The sequence below is a fragment of the Choloepus didactylus genome, chromosome 14, assembly GCF_015220235.1.
Source record: "Choloepus didactylus isolate mChoDid1 chromosome 14, mChoDid1.pri, whole genome shotgun sequence".
Lineage (NCBI taxonomy): Eukaryota > Metazoa > Chordata > Mammalia > Pilosa > Megalonychidae > Choloepus > Choloepus didactylus.
Window position 1 is genome coordinate 12,369,370 of NC_051320.1, and position 19,924 is coordinate 12,389,293.

Below are 19,924 nucleotides of genomic sequence, written 5' to 3' on the forward strand. Positions count from 1 at the left end.
TACAGAGTCACTCCCAGGGAAATGACATTTTAGTCACAGGTTCAAGCCTGGCTGCTGCAGAGGAAGCTTGGGTGCTTTCCTCCTGCTGAGCTGATAACCTAACCTCCAAAACTGCCACTGGGGAGACTTCCATCTCCCCACTCTCAGAAATTTAGTGTTTAGGGTGAAACTGAGATAGATATCAGACTAGTGTGAGCTTGGAGCAGGAAAACCTTGACCGTCTCATCTCAAAATCTTGTCCCATGGGGTAGAAGTGATGGCCTCTGAGGAAGGGGAGACCTGCGGGCTCCCAGGACGCAGGGCAGTGGGAGCAGCTGCTCACAAATGAAGCCTCAGGTTCACAAGCACCTCAACGTGTTAGAGCCTATCCATCCAGAACTTGGGGTCTTCGTTCCCCATCTTTCCACAGCATTACATCTTGTATTGTTTCATTCTGCCAAGATTCTGGAGAGATACAGCTTGAATCTCCCCTTCCCCTAGAAAGAATGAATGAATGATTAACAAAATTTTAATAAGATAATACTATAGATAGTGATAGAGTCTCTGGAAAAGAAAGCTGAATGATTGTATTTGAACCTGAGTGGCTCTAAGCATTGTATGGAGCTGGGAAATTGTTCCTTGTGACGTGCTTTAGCAGGAACCCTTCAGATAGAACCCAGGAGCCCCCCAGCACCACACAATGAAGGGTTCAGGGTCCACCTCTTCTTCCTCTACCTCTATCATGGCCCCCCCCCAGCACCCCACAATGAAGGGTTCAGGGTCCACCTCTTCTTCCTCTACCTCTATCATGGCCCCTCCCCCCCCCAGCACCCCACAATGAAGCTCAGTACCTGTTAAGTAATAGCCTCCCATTCCACCCTCCCTCCAGCCCCAGGAACCTGTAACCCACTTTCTGTCTCTGAATTTACTTATTCTAGATGTTTCACAGAAATGGAATTATATATTTGCCCTTTTGTGTCTGACATTTCACACAGCATCATTATTTCAAGGCTCATCCATGTTGTCATATGTTATAAGAGCTTCATTCTTTTTTATGGCAGAATGATATTTCATTGTGTAGATTACCACATTTTGCAAATATACCACATTTTGTTTATCCACTCATCAGTTGATAGACACTTATGTTGTTTCCATCTCTTGACTACTACAAATAATGCCGCTATGAACGTTAGTTGTAGCTCCTGTTCTCAGTTCTTTTGGATATTTACCTAGAAGTGGAATTGCCAGGTCATATGGTAATTCTATGTTTAACTTTCTGAGAAACTGCCAAACCATTTTCCACAGCAGCAGCTGCACTGTTTTGCATTCTCACCAACAAAGTATAAGGGTTTTAATTTCTCCACCCCCTCACTGATACTTACTATTTTCCATTTATTAAATAACAGCCATTCTAGTGGTTGTGAATGGTTAATTTTTTAAACTATAAATGTTCATGTTCTTTGTTTGAAAGTCTGCTAAGGTCAAATATTAACAAGCCACGTGGCAGCATCTTGTCTTTTAAGAAGAATAAAACACTACCCCAAAGCACACACTGACACAAACACTTGGAATTTTCCTTATTTGTTATCAAATAAGTCGAACAGAGCTGAAAATTAAGATTTTGATTCTATCGCAATTACTGTTTCTTCCATAATAAAAACAAATATTCTGTTTAACCTGATTTTGTTCTTTAAAGTGAATAATTTCTGCCAATGTTCTCTTCATCATTTGAGCTTGGATTAAAGTTACGAAGTCAAATAGTAATCACTGTTATATTTGCTCCAAGCCATTTTCCCCATTTAAATACACAGTTTACTATTAAAATATTAGATATCTAGGAGCACTAAAGAGTATTTTGGGGGAAATGCTTCTTTTGGTCCTTTGAAGGGTAGGAAAAAGTTGCTAGAAGTGGAAGAGTCCTTCCATGTTCACTGAACTTTCCCACCTGTTTCCCCAAGGCTTTCAAGCACCCTGGCCCCGCTGCCCAAAACAGGAAATTACTTAGTGGAGAAAGTATTGTTTCATCCTCTAAATTTGAGGAAATACATGAAGAGTAACTACATATATAATATTTTTAGGAGAGCTACATGTGAAAATTAAAACAAACCAAATATAAACATAGATTTTTTATTAGAATAATTTTCTTTTCACACAAAGTATTTAAAAAAGGAAATCAGTGTGAAATTTATCAAATGCCAAATGCAGAGTGAGGATCAGTTGACTTTGTATAACTTATAATGCTGTATACCATGATATTTAACTGCTGAAGTGTATTCTTCTGTGATGGCCAAGATTAATTGTAATTGCTTTTTCTCTGGGCAGGAGATAAAGCATGGAAATACAACTCATGGGTCCTTAATTTTAGAAGCAGTGCTGACCTGGGGCAGGGAGGTAGGATAAAATTGTGGTCAACGAGGAAATAATGTCATGGGCCTTGTCCAATTCCAGGAGTTCTTGGAGAAACCTGAGTATATTCTCCCGTCTCTCTTTTTTCATTGCTGACACCCATAGTGTACCTGGGATGGTGGTTCTTGAACCTAGAGCCTTCGGGCCTCCACTGAGCAGGGTGCACCCGGGGCTCTGCCAAGGACAAGCTCGGCAGGTGTGAGGAGGAGGCTCCAGCCCCTGCCCCCTTGGGTGGGGAGAACCCAGGCTGTTTGCTGACGGCTGTGATCCCTGCTGGTCTTGTCCAGTGCAAAGTCATCAGATTTCATTCCTTCCCTTTTAACACACATCCCCTCCCCACTTTGGAAGATTTGCGGGAACTACAATCTATTCTTAAAACAACAGCCACTAAGAAAGTTTCCACATAAAAATATAGGGCAGAATTTTATGTCATTTTCCTGTTATTCAGCATAGAATTGGAGATGGCAGAAACCTGATATTCTGGTATTTAAATGATGTGGTGTTGTGGTTCCCAATGTTTAACATATCCAAAAAGAACTTCTTAAAGTGACAAATGAAACAATTTTGTTATGTAACAATACCTATTGTTGAGGTTAAAATACATACACATACGTATATACATACACACACACAGGAATCAAATAGCTTTTGCTTGTTACCAGGTAACACAGAAAAATACTGTTTGCTGGAATCACTGTTTTTTAATGTACTTTCTCCAAAGCTCTTTTGCACAGATTTGGCTCTGTATCTTTCAGGTAGTAAAAATTACATCTGTTAACAGCTAAATAATTTAATGTATTCTAGGATAGAGAAAATTCAATACTGGAATATATATTTGCATATTATCCTCATAGCTAGTAATGATTTCTGATTCAGCCATAGATATATCAGTAGCTGATAATACTATCTGACCAACTATTACTTAAGGACTGAAGTATTTGTCATAAATATGGACCCTCTGATACACAAATCATACTCACCTCATTTTCTCCCTAGTAATGGAAAGAACACTTCAATCACATCAACTCTCAGATTAAACACATATCAGCTATATAATACTTGACATACCCAGTGTTTGGGATTTTGTTCCCAAGATTCCATCTTCTGCCATATTATGTTTAAGTTTGAAGTTGGTAGCAATGAAGGCTGTACCTTTAGTCCAGATTGCTCTTTGTACTTGGAAAATGTTGATGAGAAGGAGCTGAAAATTTAAATGCAATTTAAGTCTTCAGAAAACCACTGGACTTGATTGTGAGCCTCTGTGTGGGAGGTGGGGTGGGTTATGTATGAGGGTCTCTGTGCCAGGCATGGTAGGGAGCTATCTCCACGTGTGTATGCATCTTCAGAACTGCTGAGAAAATCACAAAGTCAAGATGCAGTTGCCTTGAGATTATGTTGATAAAGTTGATGCAGAAGGATTCCCAGCGACCTTTTGTCATGGGAGTAAAACTTCATGTTCCATTAGCATGCTTTCCAAGGCAGTAAAGAATAATGGCCCTTTCAGAAAATGAATCAGTCATACAGTAAGGAGGCCAAATGTCTTCTAAATATATTTACATTGAGAAGGCGGCAGAGCTCATTGACATTTCAGAGGAGGTTCTCATTGGGGACATCTCCCATTAGCACTAATGAGAGCTGTGTATTTAATTCACTGGGTTCTTACACTCAGCACATATTTCATCCTTGATGGCAAAACTTTGAAACTTTTTTCTCTTCTTAAATAATACCCTTTGGTAACTAAGCTAAATTTTTAACTGTAAATATGGCTTCCTATGAATTCTCCCTGCCATCTATATGAATATCTGAAAAGAACTGAGGCTTTTCATTAGTGTGAATTTCCCTGGTCACCTACACCCTGTCCAGAGATATTTTTCTTTCATCAACACAGCAAATCAGAATCCTAAGAAGAAAAACATTAACACCAGCCCTCCCCAACCCAGATCGCTTGATATCCAAGAACTCTAGAAATATCCTTGTTTTTTAGTAAGGGTTATGATCTTTTTCATCTTTCCCTCTGGAAGATCAGTCAAAGGAAAATATTGCCTGACACCCTAATCTAATCCAGTGTAACAAAAACACCACTTAGAATTAAATCCCTAAAGAAAAGGAGACAAATGGAAGACATAAAATCATCTTCAGTTCTTCAGGTACAAAGATAAGCATGGATAAACCCAGAACATCCATAAGCATGGAACATGGCTGACAGTCCTATTTTGAGCCACATATGCTAGATACATCCCCTCACTGTACTCTTCATAACAGCTCTAAGAAGGAGAGGTTGTTCTCCACCAATCCCCTCTTGGCAGAAAAAGAAACTCAGGTGCCAAAGCTAAGTGGCTAGAAGTGGGGAGAAAATATTCTCAGTGAGATAATATAACACAGGTTCCAAGGAGACAAGACTGCTTGGTCTTTGTCTTCAACTTATGCAAGGGGTCATTGCATAAGACTGGACAATCAACCATCTCCTCACTCCAGAAGCAGAAATGGATATGTGGTTATAATGCAATATGAGGGATCTAGATTAGACTAGGAGGGTAGAGCACTATGATTTTCTTCACTCCGTCCACACAGCAGATTGCCTCCAAGAACCATTCACAAGCTAATCCGTGGTGTCACATGGACTCAGCTGGCCCACCTGCCAAGAGAATGGAGCACCCACTAGCTCACCCAAAGCTGCATCTCTGTCAGGCATTCTTAGTTCCCAGTCTTCACGGATTGATTGGACAAAGTGCAGTGGAAACATTTATTGAATTAGTTGATCGATTGTACACATGCATTCAGAATGAGGTTCATTAATGGAAAGCGATACAGCAAAAACTAATGTTGACATTGTACTTGTCTACAACCAACAGGTTGGCCTCAGCTCCTCTCAAGTTCCTTCTGTCGCTGATTCCACATGCTGCCATATTGCTGTTGGTGGTCAGTGGGGTTCTCCGTCCCATGTGGTTCAGGGGCACAGACTTTAAGTCTCGCATCTGGCATGTTGTGGGTCCTCACCAAATACTTACTGTCTCATGGGGGTGCAAGAAGGGCTGCAGTGGTTTACAGAAGATACTTGACTTTCAAAACCTCTTTTTGAAACTCAAATACAGCCTAAGGGAGCTTATTGTAAGAAGTTACTCAAAGGCTCTTGGCCTGGTAACTATTTTAAAGCCAAACAAACAAAAAAACAAATGAAAACCTCCATGGGAGGGTAAGATCAACTGTCCTTCAATTTCAGTGATACAACCGTTGCTTCTCTGGAAAACAACTCCCTTCTTCATATCATTCTAGACTTCTGTAGAAAAGGAACTCATGGGTCTCGTACTCTGTATTTATTTCTAGAACCCCTGTGCAATTTGCTAGATACAAAATATAATGAAGGCTAGTGTAGATGCTTCTTTAAGCATCTTTCCCTCATCTGTCAGAATTTGATGACAAATATTAACAGTTGTCTTCTTTTGCTTTCTGCATTGATACTTTGTCTCTAGAACAGGAGCTATTACTAGTCAGAAAAGAACCAACATGGATAAAATTTCCTTACCTGATTTGTAAATTTTTATGAAACCATGTCTACCTGAAATCAAACCTCTTTTCATATTCTCTGTGGAAGTGGAATGTGGAATTGTGTGGCAGTGGTTAAAATTTGTAACAAAAGCCAAAGAACTGAATACTTTTCTTTGGTGCTTGCTTTCCAACTGGTAGGTAAGTATCAGCTCAGCCTGCACAGGGGGTAGCAATGGCATGAGGTAAAATAATACAAATGTGTGTTTTCACCCCCACTTGGCTGGGGTAAATTCTTCTTGCCATGTTGTGAGAAATAAATGGGAACATATGTGGTGCATAGTACATGTCTATGCTAATACTCATTGATTCTCTTCTATCTCACCCTTCCCATTCAACTATTTACATATTGAAAAGATGGAGGAAAACCAATTGGGATTGCAAAACCTCTTGATTCTCACTGTTTTTCAAAACACAAACTTGAGGAAAGTCCAAGCTGACATTTCCACATGACTAAGTGATGGTATAACACTTCAGATGTCCATCACTGCTGATTTAGCAAAAGTAGAGAACTATTCTGTTGTTGTATAATATTCTTGCCAGTACGAATGTTAGTGATATGTAACTTCCATTGTGTGCAACTGAAAGCAAAAACTGATATGATGTAGGCTATTTATCTCAGGAAAATAATTCATTCTAAAGAAATAAAATTTAAGGGTTTTTTTCCCAGTTCAATTAAATTCAACACACATTTGTGGAATATCTGAGTATTCATACCTTTAGGAAGGGCTCATTATGGAAGCCAACATGTAAGCAAAGAATTCCAACATAGTGAGGGACCTACAGTATCAGAAGTAGGCACAAGTCTGAGTGCAGGGGGTGATTCTTCTGTCCGTGCTGGGGGACAAGGGGCACTGAGGAGGGTCTTCAGAGTTGATGTGTATTAGCAAGGTTTTAAAGCATAAATATAAATGGAGAAAAAAGGGAAAGCCGTCCTAAGAAAAGGTAGCATAAATGTGCAAAAGACATTTCAAACCAACGGAACTACATGTGCAAAGACACAAAGATGGGAGGAAAATGCCTTTGTTCTGATCAAAGTATGACCATTTTACTGCAGCATAAACTGTCCAGGATTTTGAGACTGGACAGGTAGGAAGGTGAGTTGGGAAGACCATGCAAAGAAATTTGGAGAATTACATCAATATGAGCAATCAACAGAAAAACCCATGAATATTTATCACAAAAACAGTTTTGGTAGAGAAACTGGCGCTACTCCAGTTGACAGATATTTCCTGAATCTCTCTCTAGCCACATTTCTGCCAATTTTGTTTGCATTTCCAATCTGATCTTTCTTCAGTTCCACACATGAGACAAAAGAGGATTAGAATAATACCAAAGCACTAACACACCGTATATACTTTTCCAGGGCTACAGTTACTCTTTAGAACTGGACCTGTTCATCAGAAAATTAATCAGGCATTAAATTGAGAAACATTGATTTATTTTATGCTCTTCCGTGAAGCTCATCTAAAGGAAGGTTGCTTTTTGAAAAATGCTTCAGATCATACCCACTATATTTTGTACCACAACTTTTATTACTTGTGACACCAGTTCTGCATATATCATACACTCTTACATATTCAAAACATACATATTTATTATATATATACACACGTGTACACACATATATGTATATGGGTAAGTTTAGAATTTGTAAACAGATAAAATTATTCCAAAGACTTCAACTTTCTGGTCAACTTTCCTCAAGCAAGAAGGGAACCTTGGGATTTAGTGACTTCCAGGCACTGAACGTGCAAAATCTGCACCAGTAGTACCTTTTCCCCTTCCAACTGCCTCTGCCGGGGGTCCTGATATGGTAATAGTCAAAAATATCACCCTTTATTTCTGTTCTAGGATCGGATATGCAAACGTTATTCATTAAGTGAATGAAAGAAATGAACTCAAAGGAAAATAAAGAAACTGGTTTTATATAAGTAAGTTAAAAGTGTGGCCAAGCAGCATAGGAGTGGTGATCTGTGATAAAGAAACTTAGTCTAAGGCCATTAGAGGAGAACAAATTCTTGGCTTTACAGTGAGGGAAAATAAAGTGAGGGAAAATGAAGGTGCTGGGACTTTCAGCAGGGAAAGAAGTAAAAAAGGAAAATATCTGGGACTTAGAGTTGTCTTCTGATATTTGAAAGGTTGTAGCAGAAAAGATGAATCAAATTTGGTTTATGTGGTCTGTATTAGTCAGGGTTCTCCAGAGAAAGAAAACCACAGAATATACCTCTGTGTGTGTGCATGTGTGTGTGTGTGTGTGTGTGTGTGTGTGTGTGTGTGTATGAATATATTAATTGATTTATTGTGACTTTGGTGGCTAGCAAGTCTGAACTCTGTAGGACAACATAGGCTGGAAACTCAAAGGTGATGTTGAATTGAAGCCTTTAGTCCAAATTCCCCAGGGGAAGCTGGCTGGCTGGAAATTCCAGTAAAAGCCAGTGTTGAACTTGAGGCAAAAATTATTCTTCTCACCTCTGAAACCCTCTGTTCCGGCTTTTAAGATCTGCAACTGATTGGATGAGATTACCCATATTTGTGAAGGAAGTTTCTGTTGTTGATCATAGATGCAATCAACTGTAGATGCAATAACTGATTGTAGATGCAAATCCTATCTATGAAAGCCATCACAGTAACAAGTAGGCAAGTGTTTGACCAAACAGTAGACACTATAACTTAGCTAAGTTAACACATGAAATTAACCATTACTTGGCCCTAAGGGAATGAACTAAAATCCAATGATGGTTGCTGTGAAAGGACTTTCTCTCTGTCAGAGCCAGCCCTGTGCTCAAGGATCAGATTTTGAGAAGTAATTTATGTCAATGAATGTATTATATGACTCAGGAAACAAGAATGCAGAGTGTTAATTAAATCAACAACTTGTGGTACTTTAATTGCTTTGCAGTATCCGTTTTCTCATGTCTTTGTCCCTGTGTGGGATGATTTGGCTTCTTTTCCATGGTGTGCTAGAAACTGTGACAGAAAGCAAGCACAAGCTTGGCAGAATTAAATATAATGGCCACTTAGAGGCACCACTTTTCATAGCCAATAAGAAACATTTACCAAGCAAGTTCTCATTCTCATACTTTTCCAAACACATTTTGAATATTAATGCAAGTCTTAGTTTGCCTGAACTGCTGTCACAAGTAACACACAGTAGAAATTTATTGAGATTTTGAGGCTAGGAGAAATCCAAAATCCAGATAGTGACAAGATTTACTTTCTCCTTGATGACTTTTGTGTTCCGGTGCTGGCTTCCAGTGATCCTCAGGGTTCCTTGGCTTGTATCTCTGGTTTCTGTTACCACAAGGCAACATCCTGTCCTTTCTCTGTCTGCTCTTCCAGTTTCTGCTGACTGCCTATTTCTCTCTCTGACCTTCTCTTTATAAGGCCTCCAATAACTCAGGTTAGGACCGACTCTCATTCAGCTGGCCATGTCTTAACTGAAAATAACGTCTTCACAATGTCCTCTTTATGGTGGGTTCATACCCACAGGGACACAGATTAAGATTCAGAACATGTATCTTAATGTATTGGGGTGCATAATTCAACTTTCCACAACATGTAACATTTAATTAATATTATCATCTTTGTGATTATTTACCAGGAAAATTTCTTCAAGCAGTAGAGTGGTTTTATTCTATTTTATTCTAGTTTTGTTCTAGAAAGACTAACAGAAATTGATGGATGTATGGTTAGGTGAATGGATCGATGATAGAAGAGAGAGAGAAATAATATGGACAGATGAACAATAAAGATGGATGGATGCATAGATTGATAGATGATAGATAGATAGATAGATAGATGGATAGATAGATAGATAAAGATAGGTAGGGAATGACTGTCCGTAGCGTTTGAGTTCTCTGTGCTATGGTGACCCTCACCTATCCTTCAGTCTTAAGATTACTTTGATGCCAGGCAGGCAGCTGAAAGGAAAACCCAAAAATTAAGGTGTCATTGCCACTCCCCACTATACTTCTGAGAAAAGAAAAAGCTCGTTTCTAATGACATCTAGCATTTATTGACAGCTTACAAGGCAATTTATGTACATTGCCTTGTCATATTTTTAATTACTTCATCATCATCCTTTTTTATAGAAGGGAAACCTAAGGCTTAGAAAATTGAAGTAATTCCCCAGAGTCATGAAACTGGCAGAGCCAAGATAGGATCTCTGTTCTGTTTCTGAAACTTGAGTTCTTAGCCTCCACACCTGTTGTCTCTCAGCAGGAAACACGGGCAAGACTCAGAAGAAACATAGTGAATTCTGTCTGAGCGGTTTATGCTTATGGCGAGTTCAGGATAATTAGACCTGGATGAATGTAACAAAAGACTGTGGGACTTGGCATCGGCAGGTCCCGGATGTCTGTCTGGCCCTGACATTTCTCAGCCATGAAACCTTCCACCACTGACCTTTCAATCTCTCCCAGCTCCAGCATTCTATGACTCTACACTATAATTTTATAGTTTAAGACAAGAGGTGGGAATTCTAGAGAGGATTTCCGTTGTTTGCTTTAAAGAAATTTTATTGAATCTTCACCGTAGGACATGGAATCCTGTTGTCATGTCCTCTGGATTTAGATGGGCACTTTGTTCGTAAGCAAAACTTGAGGCAATTTAAAGCTATCCATCCAGGGCCTAGAAATTGCTTTTCTGGCCATCCTTGGTTCCCAGGTGTTGGAACTCTGCATATGCATTATTGGAAGCCTTCATTGTGTGTGTTATTATGTGAAACTCTGTGAGGCCAGATACTTGCTGTTTTCAACCCCGGGAAGAAGCAGCGTGTGGGCTGTACCAGGTTAACTGTGACCTTAAGCCGCTAGGAAAACAAGTGTTTCATTGTACCAGAAGAAAACAAGCCCCTAGGAGCCACAAGCCTGAGAGAACTGTTTGTAGCTTTTTAGCCAGTGACAGCAGAGAGCTGAGAGCATGCATAATCTCCTCCCCAGGAGAAAATAGAAAAAAAAAACAAAAAACAAAAAAAGCTCAGGGAGCATTTGTGGGAACTCCACTGTTTTTGTTAATGCCATCAGGCTCCTGAATGTAAAACATCTATGATAACTTCAAGGAAGTTTGAGTGTGTATCAGTTTCTTCACTCAACGTGCAAACATATCAGTGCTATCTTCAGAATACAGGCATCCCCATTGCCTTCTCACCACCAATGCGAAGCTAGCATCTCATCTCACCTGGATTATTATCACATTAGGCTTCAAACGGACTCCTACTTCCCCCTTGCCCGATTTCACTCTATTTTTCACATCATCAATGGCCACATTTATCCTGCAGAAATACATGCCAGATACATCATTCTTTTGCTCAGACTCTCCAGTGACTTGCCATCTCCCTTCCAAAAAAATTTTAAATTGCAAATATCGCATGTGCTCACTGCATACTCGTGGAGTGAATAAAAGGACAAGAATTAATCAAGTGCCTACTATTCATCAGAAACTGAGAGAGACATGGGGTACAAAGACAAATGACATTTTTTTTCCTCTCTCCAGGAGTTTATGTTCTGGGATGTGAGATGAGCTTGTAAGTGAATAAATGCAAAAAAAAAAAAAAAAAAAAAAAAAAAAAAAAAATTATTTCTATTATTTCTCCCTGATCAAAGTCTGAATCACAGTATTTGGGGCACAGAGAACGGAATAGCCACTTCTACCTGAGTGGGAAGAGGGTGCAGGAGAGAATTCATAAAGGACTCATTGCACCTTATAATAGAGTAGAAATTCAGGGATTGTAAGGGGAGTGGAGAGTCATTCCAGGGTATGGGATCCACAAAAGCAGGATACGGAGGTGGGAATGCCCATCTGAGGGACAGCTGGTACTTTTGTAAGGCTGCAGCCAGGAAAATATGATCACAGCATTGGATAACACCAAAGAATTATTGTTGTTATTTGCATGTGTGATAATGGTATCACAATTATGGTCTTAAGGTATTTTAGAAATATTTTAATGCAATATTTACTGATTAAATAAGAGGTCTGGGGTTTGCTTCAAACTAATTGGTGGCCCAGAGTAAGTGGAGGTATAAATGAAAAAAGATTGGCAGCGTTTTGATAATTACTTAATCTTGGTGATTGCTTTTATAGCAGATTTATTCCACTATTTTTTCTCCTTTTGTTTATGTTCAAAATTTGCAATAAATAAATTTTTAAGGACTTCATGATGCTTTACCAGCACATGCATTTTATTCCTTCAGACTTTCTTTATCTTAGGAGAAATTCATCTCATGCATGCTGTTGAATATACAGAGAACAAACCAGAAAGGATGTATATAGATTTTTAAAGCAGCAAATCCCTGCTGTATATGAGTTTCCATTTACATTTCTTTCACCCTACTCTTCTTCTTACTGCAATTCAATGGAATGCCTTCCATGAGAACTAAAACTGCAGTCAGCATTTAAGAATAAGGATACTCTTAAACTGTTAACTTTGGGCCTTAAAACATAAGCCACTAAGTTGTGTGTGCTTGCATATGACAACTTGCAGTAAAGAAAAACAGCCCTGGCGTTTGAGTGTTAAATTCTCACTCATCCCTCTCTTGTTCTCCATGTTTTCTTTCCAGATATTTCCACACAATATACTTAGGTATTCGAAGCCGACAGAGTGGGGAGAATGACAGATGGAGGTTTTACTGGAAAATGGTGTATGAGTATGCAGATGTGAGTATGCTGCATTTGCTAGCCACATTTCTGGAAAGCGCCCCCCAGCTGGTCCTGCAGCTCTGCATTATCGTACAGACTCATAGCTTACAGGCCCTCCAAGGTAAGGGCTTGCTTGCAATTTGGTTTCTGTATTTGGGGAACAATTTTCTGGCTACTTTATCACAACCCAAGGAACTGGTCTAACGCCCTTTGATGCATGGGTCGCAGTGTAAAATGTCTGCTCTTTTACACCTGAATTTGTGAATGATGCATATTTTCTTTGCTATAACTTGTCATGGCTTACTGATAGCTCTCTAACTGCCTTTTAGGAGGAAAAAAATCATCATGAGTTTATATTTGGTCAGTATGGGAAAACGGTCACCAGAGGTTTTCTGGCTTTAATGATGGAATAATTTCCAAACATTACAAGAGAGCAATATAAATAGATATATAGATATATATGGATATCAATATAGATATGGATAGAGAGAGATGTAGATATAATGTATATATATCATATATATATATTTATATATTTACAGAGAGAGGGAAGGAGACAGAGTGAAAGTTATTTATACCAAAAAGAAATGATAGGGAGTAACCTAATACTTAAAGAAAGTCACATGGAAAAAAAAAAATCTGTATTTAACAATATATGGTTCATGGACTACCAAGTTTTATAAGGTGAATATTATTATCAGATTAATATTTTGGGGTTTCATTGTTCTGCTCCATAACCTCATGACTAAGGCTATTCCATTCATAGCAGAGCTGCCTGATGTTTCCTTGGGGCCTGCTGTCTCAAATCCTTTCTGGAATGAGGCAGGAAGAAGACTGGACAGATGGATGGGTGGATAAGTAAACGAATGGGTGGATGGATGATGGATTAGGCAGCCATTTTCAGGATAAAATGTTGTCTGGTAATTTGTTAATCTTGAAACTAAATAGGTGTTGTTAAACAGTTAATATATTGTAATGTGTGTGTTTAAATCTCAGCAGAACCTTGCTGGGCCTTTCTCTGTAGGCACACCTGTTGCTGTAACAACCCCAGTCTTGCTCTCATTTGACACGTGATCTGGTTAGCCTGGAACATCTCTGCAATGTCCTCATAACTTTTTATATAAGGAGGAGCATGGTAGCTAGACTGGGGGCTTTCTCTTTTTTTTTTTTTTTTTTTTTTTTTTTGCATAGTATAGGAAAAGAAAGGTAGGGGCTTTACTCGTAGCCTGTTACTGGTTATGCAGAGATTCTTGGCCCAACCCTGACTCCAGAGTAGAATAATAGCTGCAGTCCAAGAAGTTTGAGGAAAGGGTCAAAGAGAACTATGGGGTGTGGCTCTTAACAGCTAGCAATTAAATTGGAAGAAAGAGAAAGTGGGGTGTTTGCACAGAAACAGAACAGAAAAGCATGGAGTGGAGTGGGGGAAGGACCCTGTAAATTAGTTGTAGTGGACCACGAGCTGGGCACATGGAGGCTCTGTCTCTGGTCATCTCCCTCCCTCGCTGGACGAGGCCCTTGACCTCTCTGGGACTGGGTTTCCCAAGTGGAAAGATCACAGTTCAACCTGGGTGGCCTCCAATGCTTTGACTGATCTAGTCCATCTTTGAATCCATGAGTGTTCCTGGTAAGCATTTAAGGTCAGGACTATACTTTGGAATATCATCTTTAAATGATGACATGAATGAAATTGAAAGGCATTGTCAGCCTAAATCTCCCTCAAAGAATCTAGTGCCCATCTCCAAAACAACTTGACAAATCCTTAGTGGTTATAGAATTTAAAACTTTCTCAAGGAGGAAAAAAGTAAGTAAAGCTGTGGAAAGTTGCAAGCCACCTTCTTCTGGCCCAGCATTACTAGTGTCTATTAGTTTCATAAAAGATTTAGAGAATCATTGAGAAATTTTTACCCTGAAGACAGTGGAGATGGAGGAGGAAAGACAAGTGAGGGAGTCTATCACAATGAGATCATCTTTTCAGTTTGAAAACTTCATGTAAAGTTTCATAGGAAAAAAAAAAAATGAAGAAAAGGCAGTCCTTAGCCTTTATCAGATTATTCACCCTCATCATAGGAAATCAAAATTTGTAGTTCTTAAGGTTGTCAAGGCTTCTTTCTGGACAGCTGGTCTCTCCAGCTTCTCTACAAAGCTCCAAGCTTGCTACAGAATTTGCATGCCAGTCCGCATTTTGGCCAAGGCAAGCCTTGCTGTCAAATTTCAGAAGGCCATACAGAAAAGATATTCCATATTGCTCCCCAAGTAACCAAAAGACAGGTTGATCCAAAGATCACTAAGATCAGGGCAGGTCATTGAAACAAGATGAGAAATAAGCCCACTAGGTTATCTGACTGTGGCTGCTTTTTAGCAAGGGACATGGGTAGATGGTTGTGTTAAAAGACCAGAGTCAAAATACCTGACAGCAAACAGCCAAACAACAAAAACTCTCGAGCAAATGACCATCTCAGGCAACCAGTTCCTTCTGCATTTCCTAGAGAAAGCAGCCTTAAGGGAGTGAGTTTCTAAACACAGCCCTAGGCTGATAGATGATCCCACTTGCAAATGAACCAGCTTATAAGTTAAATTGATGTGCGTTACAATAACAGAGCTTTTCCCCTCCGGTAAATGTGATAAAAGAGCCCAGGCCGACATGCGTTTTCATGCATCTTTAATAGTAAAATGTTCTTGGGATTTAAATGTAAATACACAACTCTCTGCTATGCATGCAAATAACCAACAGCATGACACCTGTGAAGTATTTGCAAATAGCTATTAATTAAAATCTCTAAAATGTTCTCATTGAACTGATAGAGATCTCTCCCAAGTTTGCAAGTTAGGTCCATCTGTGACCATGTCTAGAATTATTACGTTTCAGGAGAGACAGAAAATTGCCTTTTTTTAAACCCAGTTACAACCCTCTACTACTCTCTGAAGAACACCCCTTTAAAAATATATGAAAATTAAACAAGAACTATGACCTTTTAAAACTGATGCTACATATTGCACTCGCTTTATGGAAGTTGGTGCAGGCCTAAATCGCTGTTGGCTGTGAAAATCCTTTCTCAGCTCTGCAAATTATTGAATAAATAAGTCAGAGTCAACTTGTTGTGCCGAGTGGAAAGCTGTTTGGGTGAAGCAAAATTTTTCCTGGGTTCAGACTGTCCCGAAAGTAGAATAATGGTTCTTGTTCTGACACCAGGAATCAGGCTGGAGCTGAAACTTGAACCTGAACATCCAGTTCTTTCTATACCAGACTTTCACTTTTTATACCAGACTTTCACCACAGACATAGTATGATACATGTTCAGGAAATTTAACATCAATATAAAGTCTACAGTCTTGACTCCAATTTTTTCTGTGTCCCAATAATATCCTTTTGAACATTTTCTCCTCCATTTTTAAGTCCTGCCTAGGATCACATATGCACTTAATTATCATGGTTTCTTTAGTTGCTTTTTTTTTTTTGCTTTTCACTGTGGAAACATATATACAACAAAACCTTTTCCACCACAGCTATTCCCAAACATATCCCTCAGTCTCCACTCCCTTTGTGTCGGAAATAAAGCGGTTCCTGTAAGGGAATAAACGCTCACTTGGTTTTGGAGGAGAAAAGAATTTATTTACAATCTTGCAAGATAGGGCGTCCAGCCAAACACATGGAAGACTGGCGCGCCAGAGGAAGAGAATGGCGATCTTTAAATCTCCTACTCCTAATTCGCAAGTCCCTCCCCTGTTTCCCCATTGACTGGGTACTAAAGAGGTTACAGCCTATCCGAGAACACTAACTAATTCATCTTTTGAGATTTTAATTTGTACCCCCAATCCCAGAGAGCCAACTAGCTCATTATTGAGATTTTGAACTGATCAGCCTATCCCCCTCAAATTTTTATTTTTTTTGCTGTGAGTTCCCGCCTCTGATATTACCTCATATCTCTTTACATTCCAGTAACTATGGTTACTTTTCCATATAAGGAGCAGGCAGATTCTCTCTTCTCTTTGTCTGGGGCTTGTTTAAACTGGTTTTGCCTCTATTTCCCTTATTCCATGCTGTCTCTATGTGAAAACTAAACTTATCCCTTTCTTACACTTTGCATGGCTGATTCTCACTCATCCTTCAGAATTCAGCTTTACTTCCTCAGAGTGGCCTGTCCTGACCACACACATCCCCATTCTAATTTTTTCTCCCTCATTAATATTTCCTCATAGCATCCTGAACTTCAGCTTGTGAACTCCAGGCAACTGTCCTGCTCTTTGCCAAGCCTCAACTTGTTCATCTGTGCTGGTACCTAATTAATAGGATCATAGGGATTCGATGAGATCATGCACGTGAGATATTTGGCAAGGAACCTTAGCACAGGGCTTCCCAGACTTTAAAGCGCATATAGGGATCTTAATAAAAAGCAGATTTCTGACTCGGTAGTTCTGGGATGGGGCCTGATTTTTAGAGCAAGGAAATAATGTGAAAATTCCACAGGCCTGTGAAAACAGGAAGGACAGTTTCAATGTAAGGTCACAAAATCCTCAACTGAGGGGTCTGTGTTAGAAAAGAAATGCAAGAAACATTGTAAAGAGAGAATTGTCAAGCCTTTTTACAGACGGGACAGGGACTAGAAGAAAGAAACCTTCTTCTTGAGTCTAATGAAAGCTGGGAAGGCAGGAGGAGGAGTCCTTTGGGGGAGAGAAAAATTCAGGTGTTTTGAGTCTGCAATGGTGGAGGACAGCCAAGTGAAAAAGCCCTTAGACTGCCAAAAACAAACAGGACTTAGGACATGTCACCAACAAATTTAGGAGCTCTGCTTCTACCTAAATGATGCCAGTAAAGGTAGACAGTGAACTGTCTGAGTGACCCCACCTGGCCTTGGGATGATCCTGAACACCTGTAAAATAACCAAGCCAGCCTTAGAGGGTCTCTAAAGTCGCTTGCTGTTGTGTGACTGTGATTCTGAGAACACTGGGCTTGGGTTGCATATACCCAGCCTCACGTAGTTGGCAGGAGATATGAATTCATTTGCAAATGGTAAGCATTGGTCTTTCCCAACTAGCTGGCAGCCCTCAGCGCCATGCTCTGTTTGGTCCAAGAGTGTGCTCCACGGAGCCGCCCAGGAGATGCTATGTAGGGTCACGAGTGTTTGTAAACCACAACCAGACAGCAAGCCACCCAGCCACCTCCAGCCTCCACCAGATGCCAGAGTCCCCATCCACCAACCCCAGTGGTTTCACTTTTTCTAGATGGCTTTAGATCTTCATTTCCAATTTCCACCTTTATCATCACTATTGGAAACTCTCATTCTATGCTCAAAAGATACTAAGCCTTGTTGTGCAGAGTGAGTTACAAATAAATGCCTTCCCCCAGGCTGTATCCCCAGGAAAGCTTTGCTGAGCAGGAAGAACAAACAAAACAAAACAAACAAACAAACAAAAAAACCTCTCTGTATTCTCATTTCTTCATAGTGCAAAAAATCCGTGTGCTGCCCCTGTTGCCAACAATTTATCCTGAATGTTTTGTGAAAGGAGGAAGGAAAAGGGGCTGGAAGGAAGGAAAACAGGCTGGAAGAAATTTCTAATGGCTCCAGCCTCTCATCCCTCGAGGTTCCAGGGGAAGCCGGAAGATAGGAGGCTGTCCTCACACGTCCAGCAAACACAGTCACCAGCTCAGGAGGGTAATGGAGAAACTCCGGAACTGATATTGTGTCCTCATCTGTCGTATCCTGATGAGGACTCTCAAGAGCTGAACAAATGGATTTCCAGTTGCTCCACTTCAGGATACAGCAGATGGAGACAGGCCCAGCCACGTATTCCTGGCTTCAGTTAGGAAAGAGACCCAGGTACCCCAATGCCAAGTCCTTCCCCCTCAGCCCAATGCCACCGTCCTCTGAATGCACCTGGGCCACCTCTGTTTCTGCAGAGGAGGAAAAACACAGGCAAGAGTGCCAGTCTGTGAGTGGGAATGTTCCAAGCCCCTTTGGATCTGTCGACTTTGCAGGTGCTATTTTAGTTAGTTAATTAACATATATATATTGAATAGTTATTGTGTGCATGATGCTGGGTGAAGCTCTGTCAAAATGTGTCCTAAAAAAAGTTCACTTTGTACTAAAAGTTAATAATGCGCCATTATAAACAATATGACAAAACCCATTTAGCAACACCTAATTTATCTGGGTGCATTCCAGAATGAGCTGTTCCATTTCCTAGATGGAATAATATAAAATGAGAAAAAACCCTTAGATTCCTTCTAGCTCAACCTCACTCCCTAAGAGACCACTCTGCCTCTGCTGGAACAACCCCTTGTTCATTGTTGGACACTCTGACTCACTGAATTCCAAATTTGGAGTTGGAGGGAAACTTAGAGGGTATTCAGCGCTTTCTCCTACTTGGCACATGAGTCTCTGGTCAAATCTGCCTTTACTTACAAAATCCTTACTATAATGCAAGAGGATACTGTAATACAAAAGGATAATACATAGTACAAAAGGATATTGTAATACAAGAGGATAAAACATAGTAGAAAATGATACTACAATACAGAAGGATACTGTAAAACAAGAGATAATGCATAGTACAAAAGGATAGTATACTACAAAAGGATACTTACTGTAATACTACAAGGCTCTCCCAACTCCAGCTAAACAATTCTCCTTTCCCTCTGTAGAATGTTCTTTCTGGTGCCCTTAGCACATTGTTCTCACCGAACAGTTCCTTTTGAGTCCTCCTGCCCATTCTCTTCCTCAGGTTGAGCTGACCACTTAACAAGGGTCAATTTGGGTTTCTGAAGCTGTTTATTTTAGTGCCCTGTTATTGTAACTACTTCATTTAATTAGATATTATATAAACTAAGGAAATATGAGTGTGAAAAGGAAGTCACTTCTATGAAAACTATGCTGACAGATATTTTAGAAAACAGCTGATGAAATTGAGTCTCTAAAACATGGTCCTTGTGTTAGTTTTGGGTGAAACATCTGCGAGAAGTTCATGGTCAATTACAAACATCCAGAATTTTGCATTCAGAAGGTGTCAAATGCCCATCTGCATATTCTCTCCTCATTAAGGAAGCTGGAACTAGAAATTCTAGATAGCGTTTAATGGGTGTGGTTTCCACAAGAAAGTCTTGCAGCCTGTTTTTAAAAATCAACGATTTTGGATGGAATTCTTTGAAGAAAGTTACGTTCTCATGACTTCTTAAATAGTGTTATCAAATATAAACTAACTGTCTCTGATGACTCACTGACTTACTCCCCTGCCTCCCGCTAGTGAGGCAGCCCTCTGAGGAACCGCTGGCCTGTTGGAAGGTAAGGACTGTGCCCTTGGGCTGGTCCCTGAGCCCACCAGGACAGGGCCGGGCTTTTCTAATCAGTTAGCAGAAAGCATT

General features: G+C 39.9%; 1 protein-coding gene across 1 annotated transcript in view; it reads left to right on the forward strand.

The window, feature by feature from the left end:
* Positions 1 to 19,924, forward strand: part of XKR4 (XK related 4) — a 427,619-nt gene that overhangs the window by 257,814 nt on the left and 149,881 nt on the right. Inside the window, exon 2 of the mRNA XM_037803273.1 lies at positions 12,489 to 12,688. Within this exon, the coding sequence (XP_037659201.1) occupies positions 12,489 to 12,688 (200 nt within the window). The remainder of the gene's footprint in view (positions 1 to 12,488; positions 12,689 to 19,924) is intronic.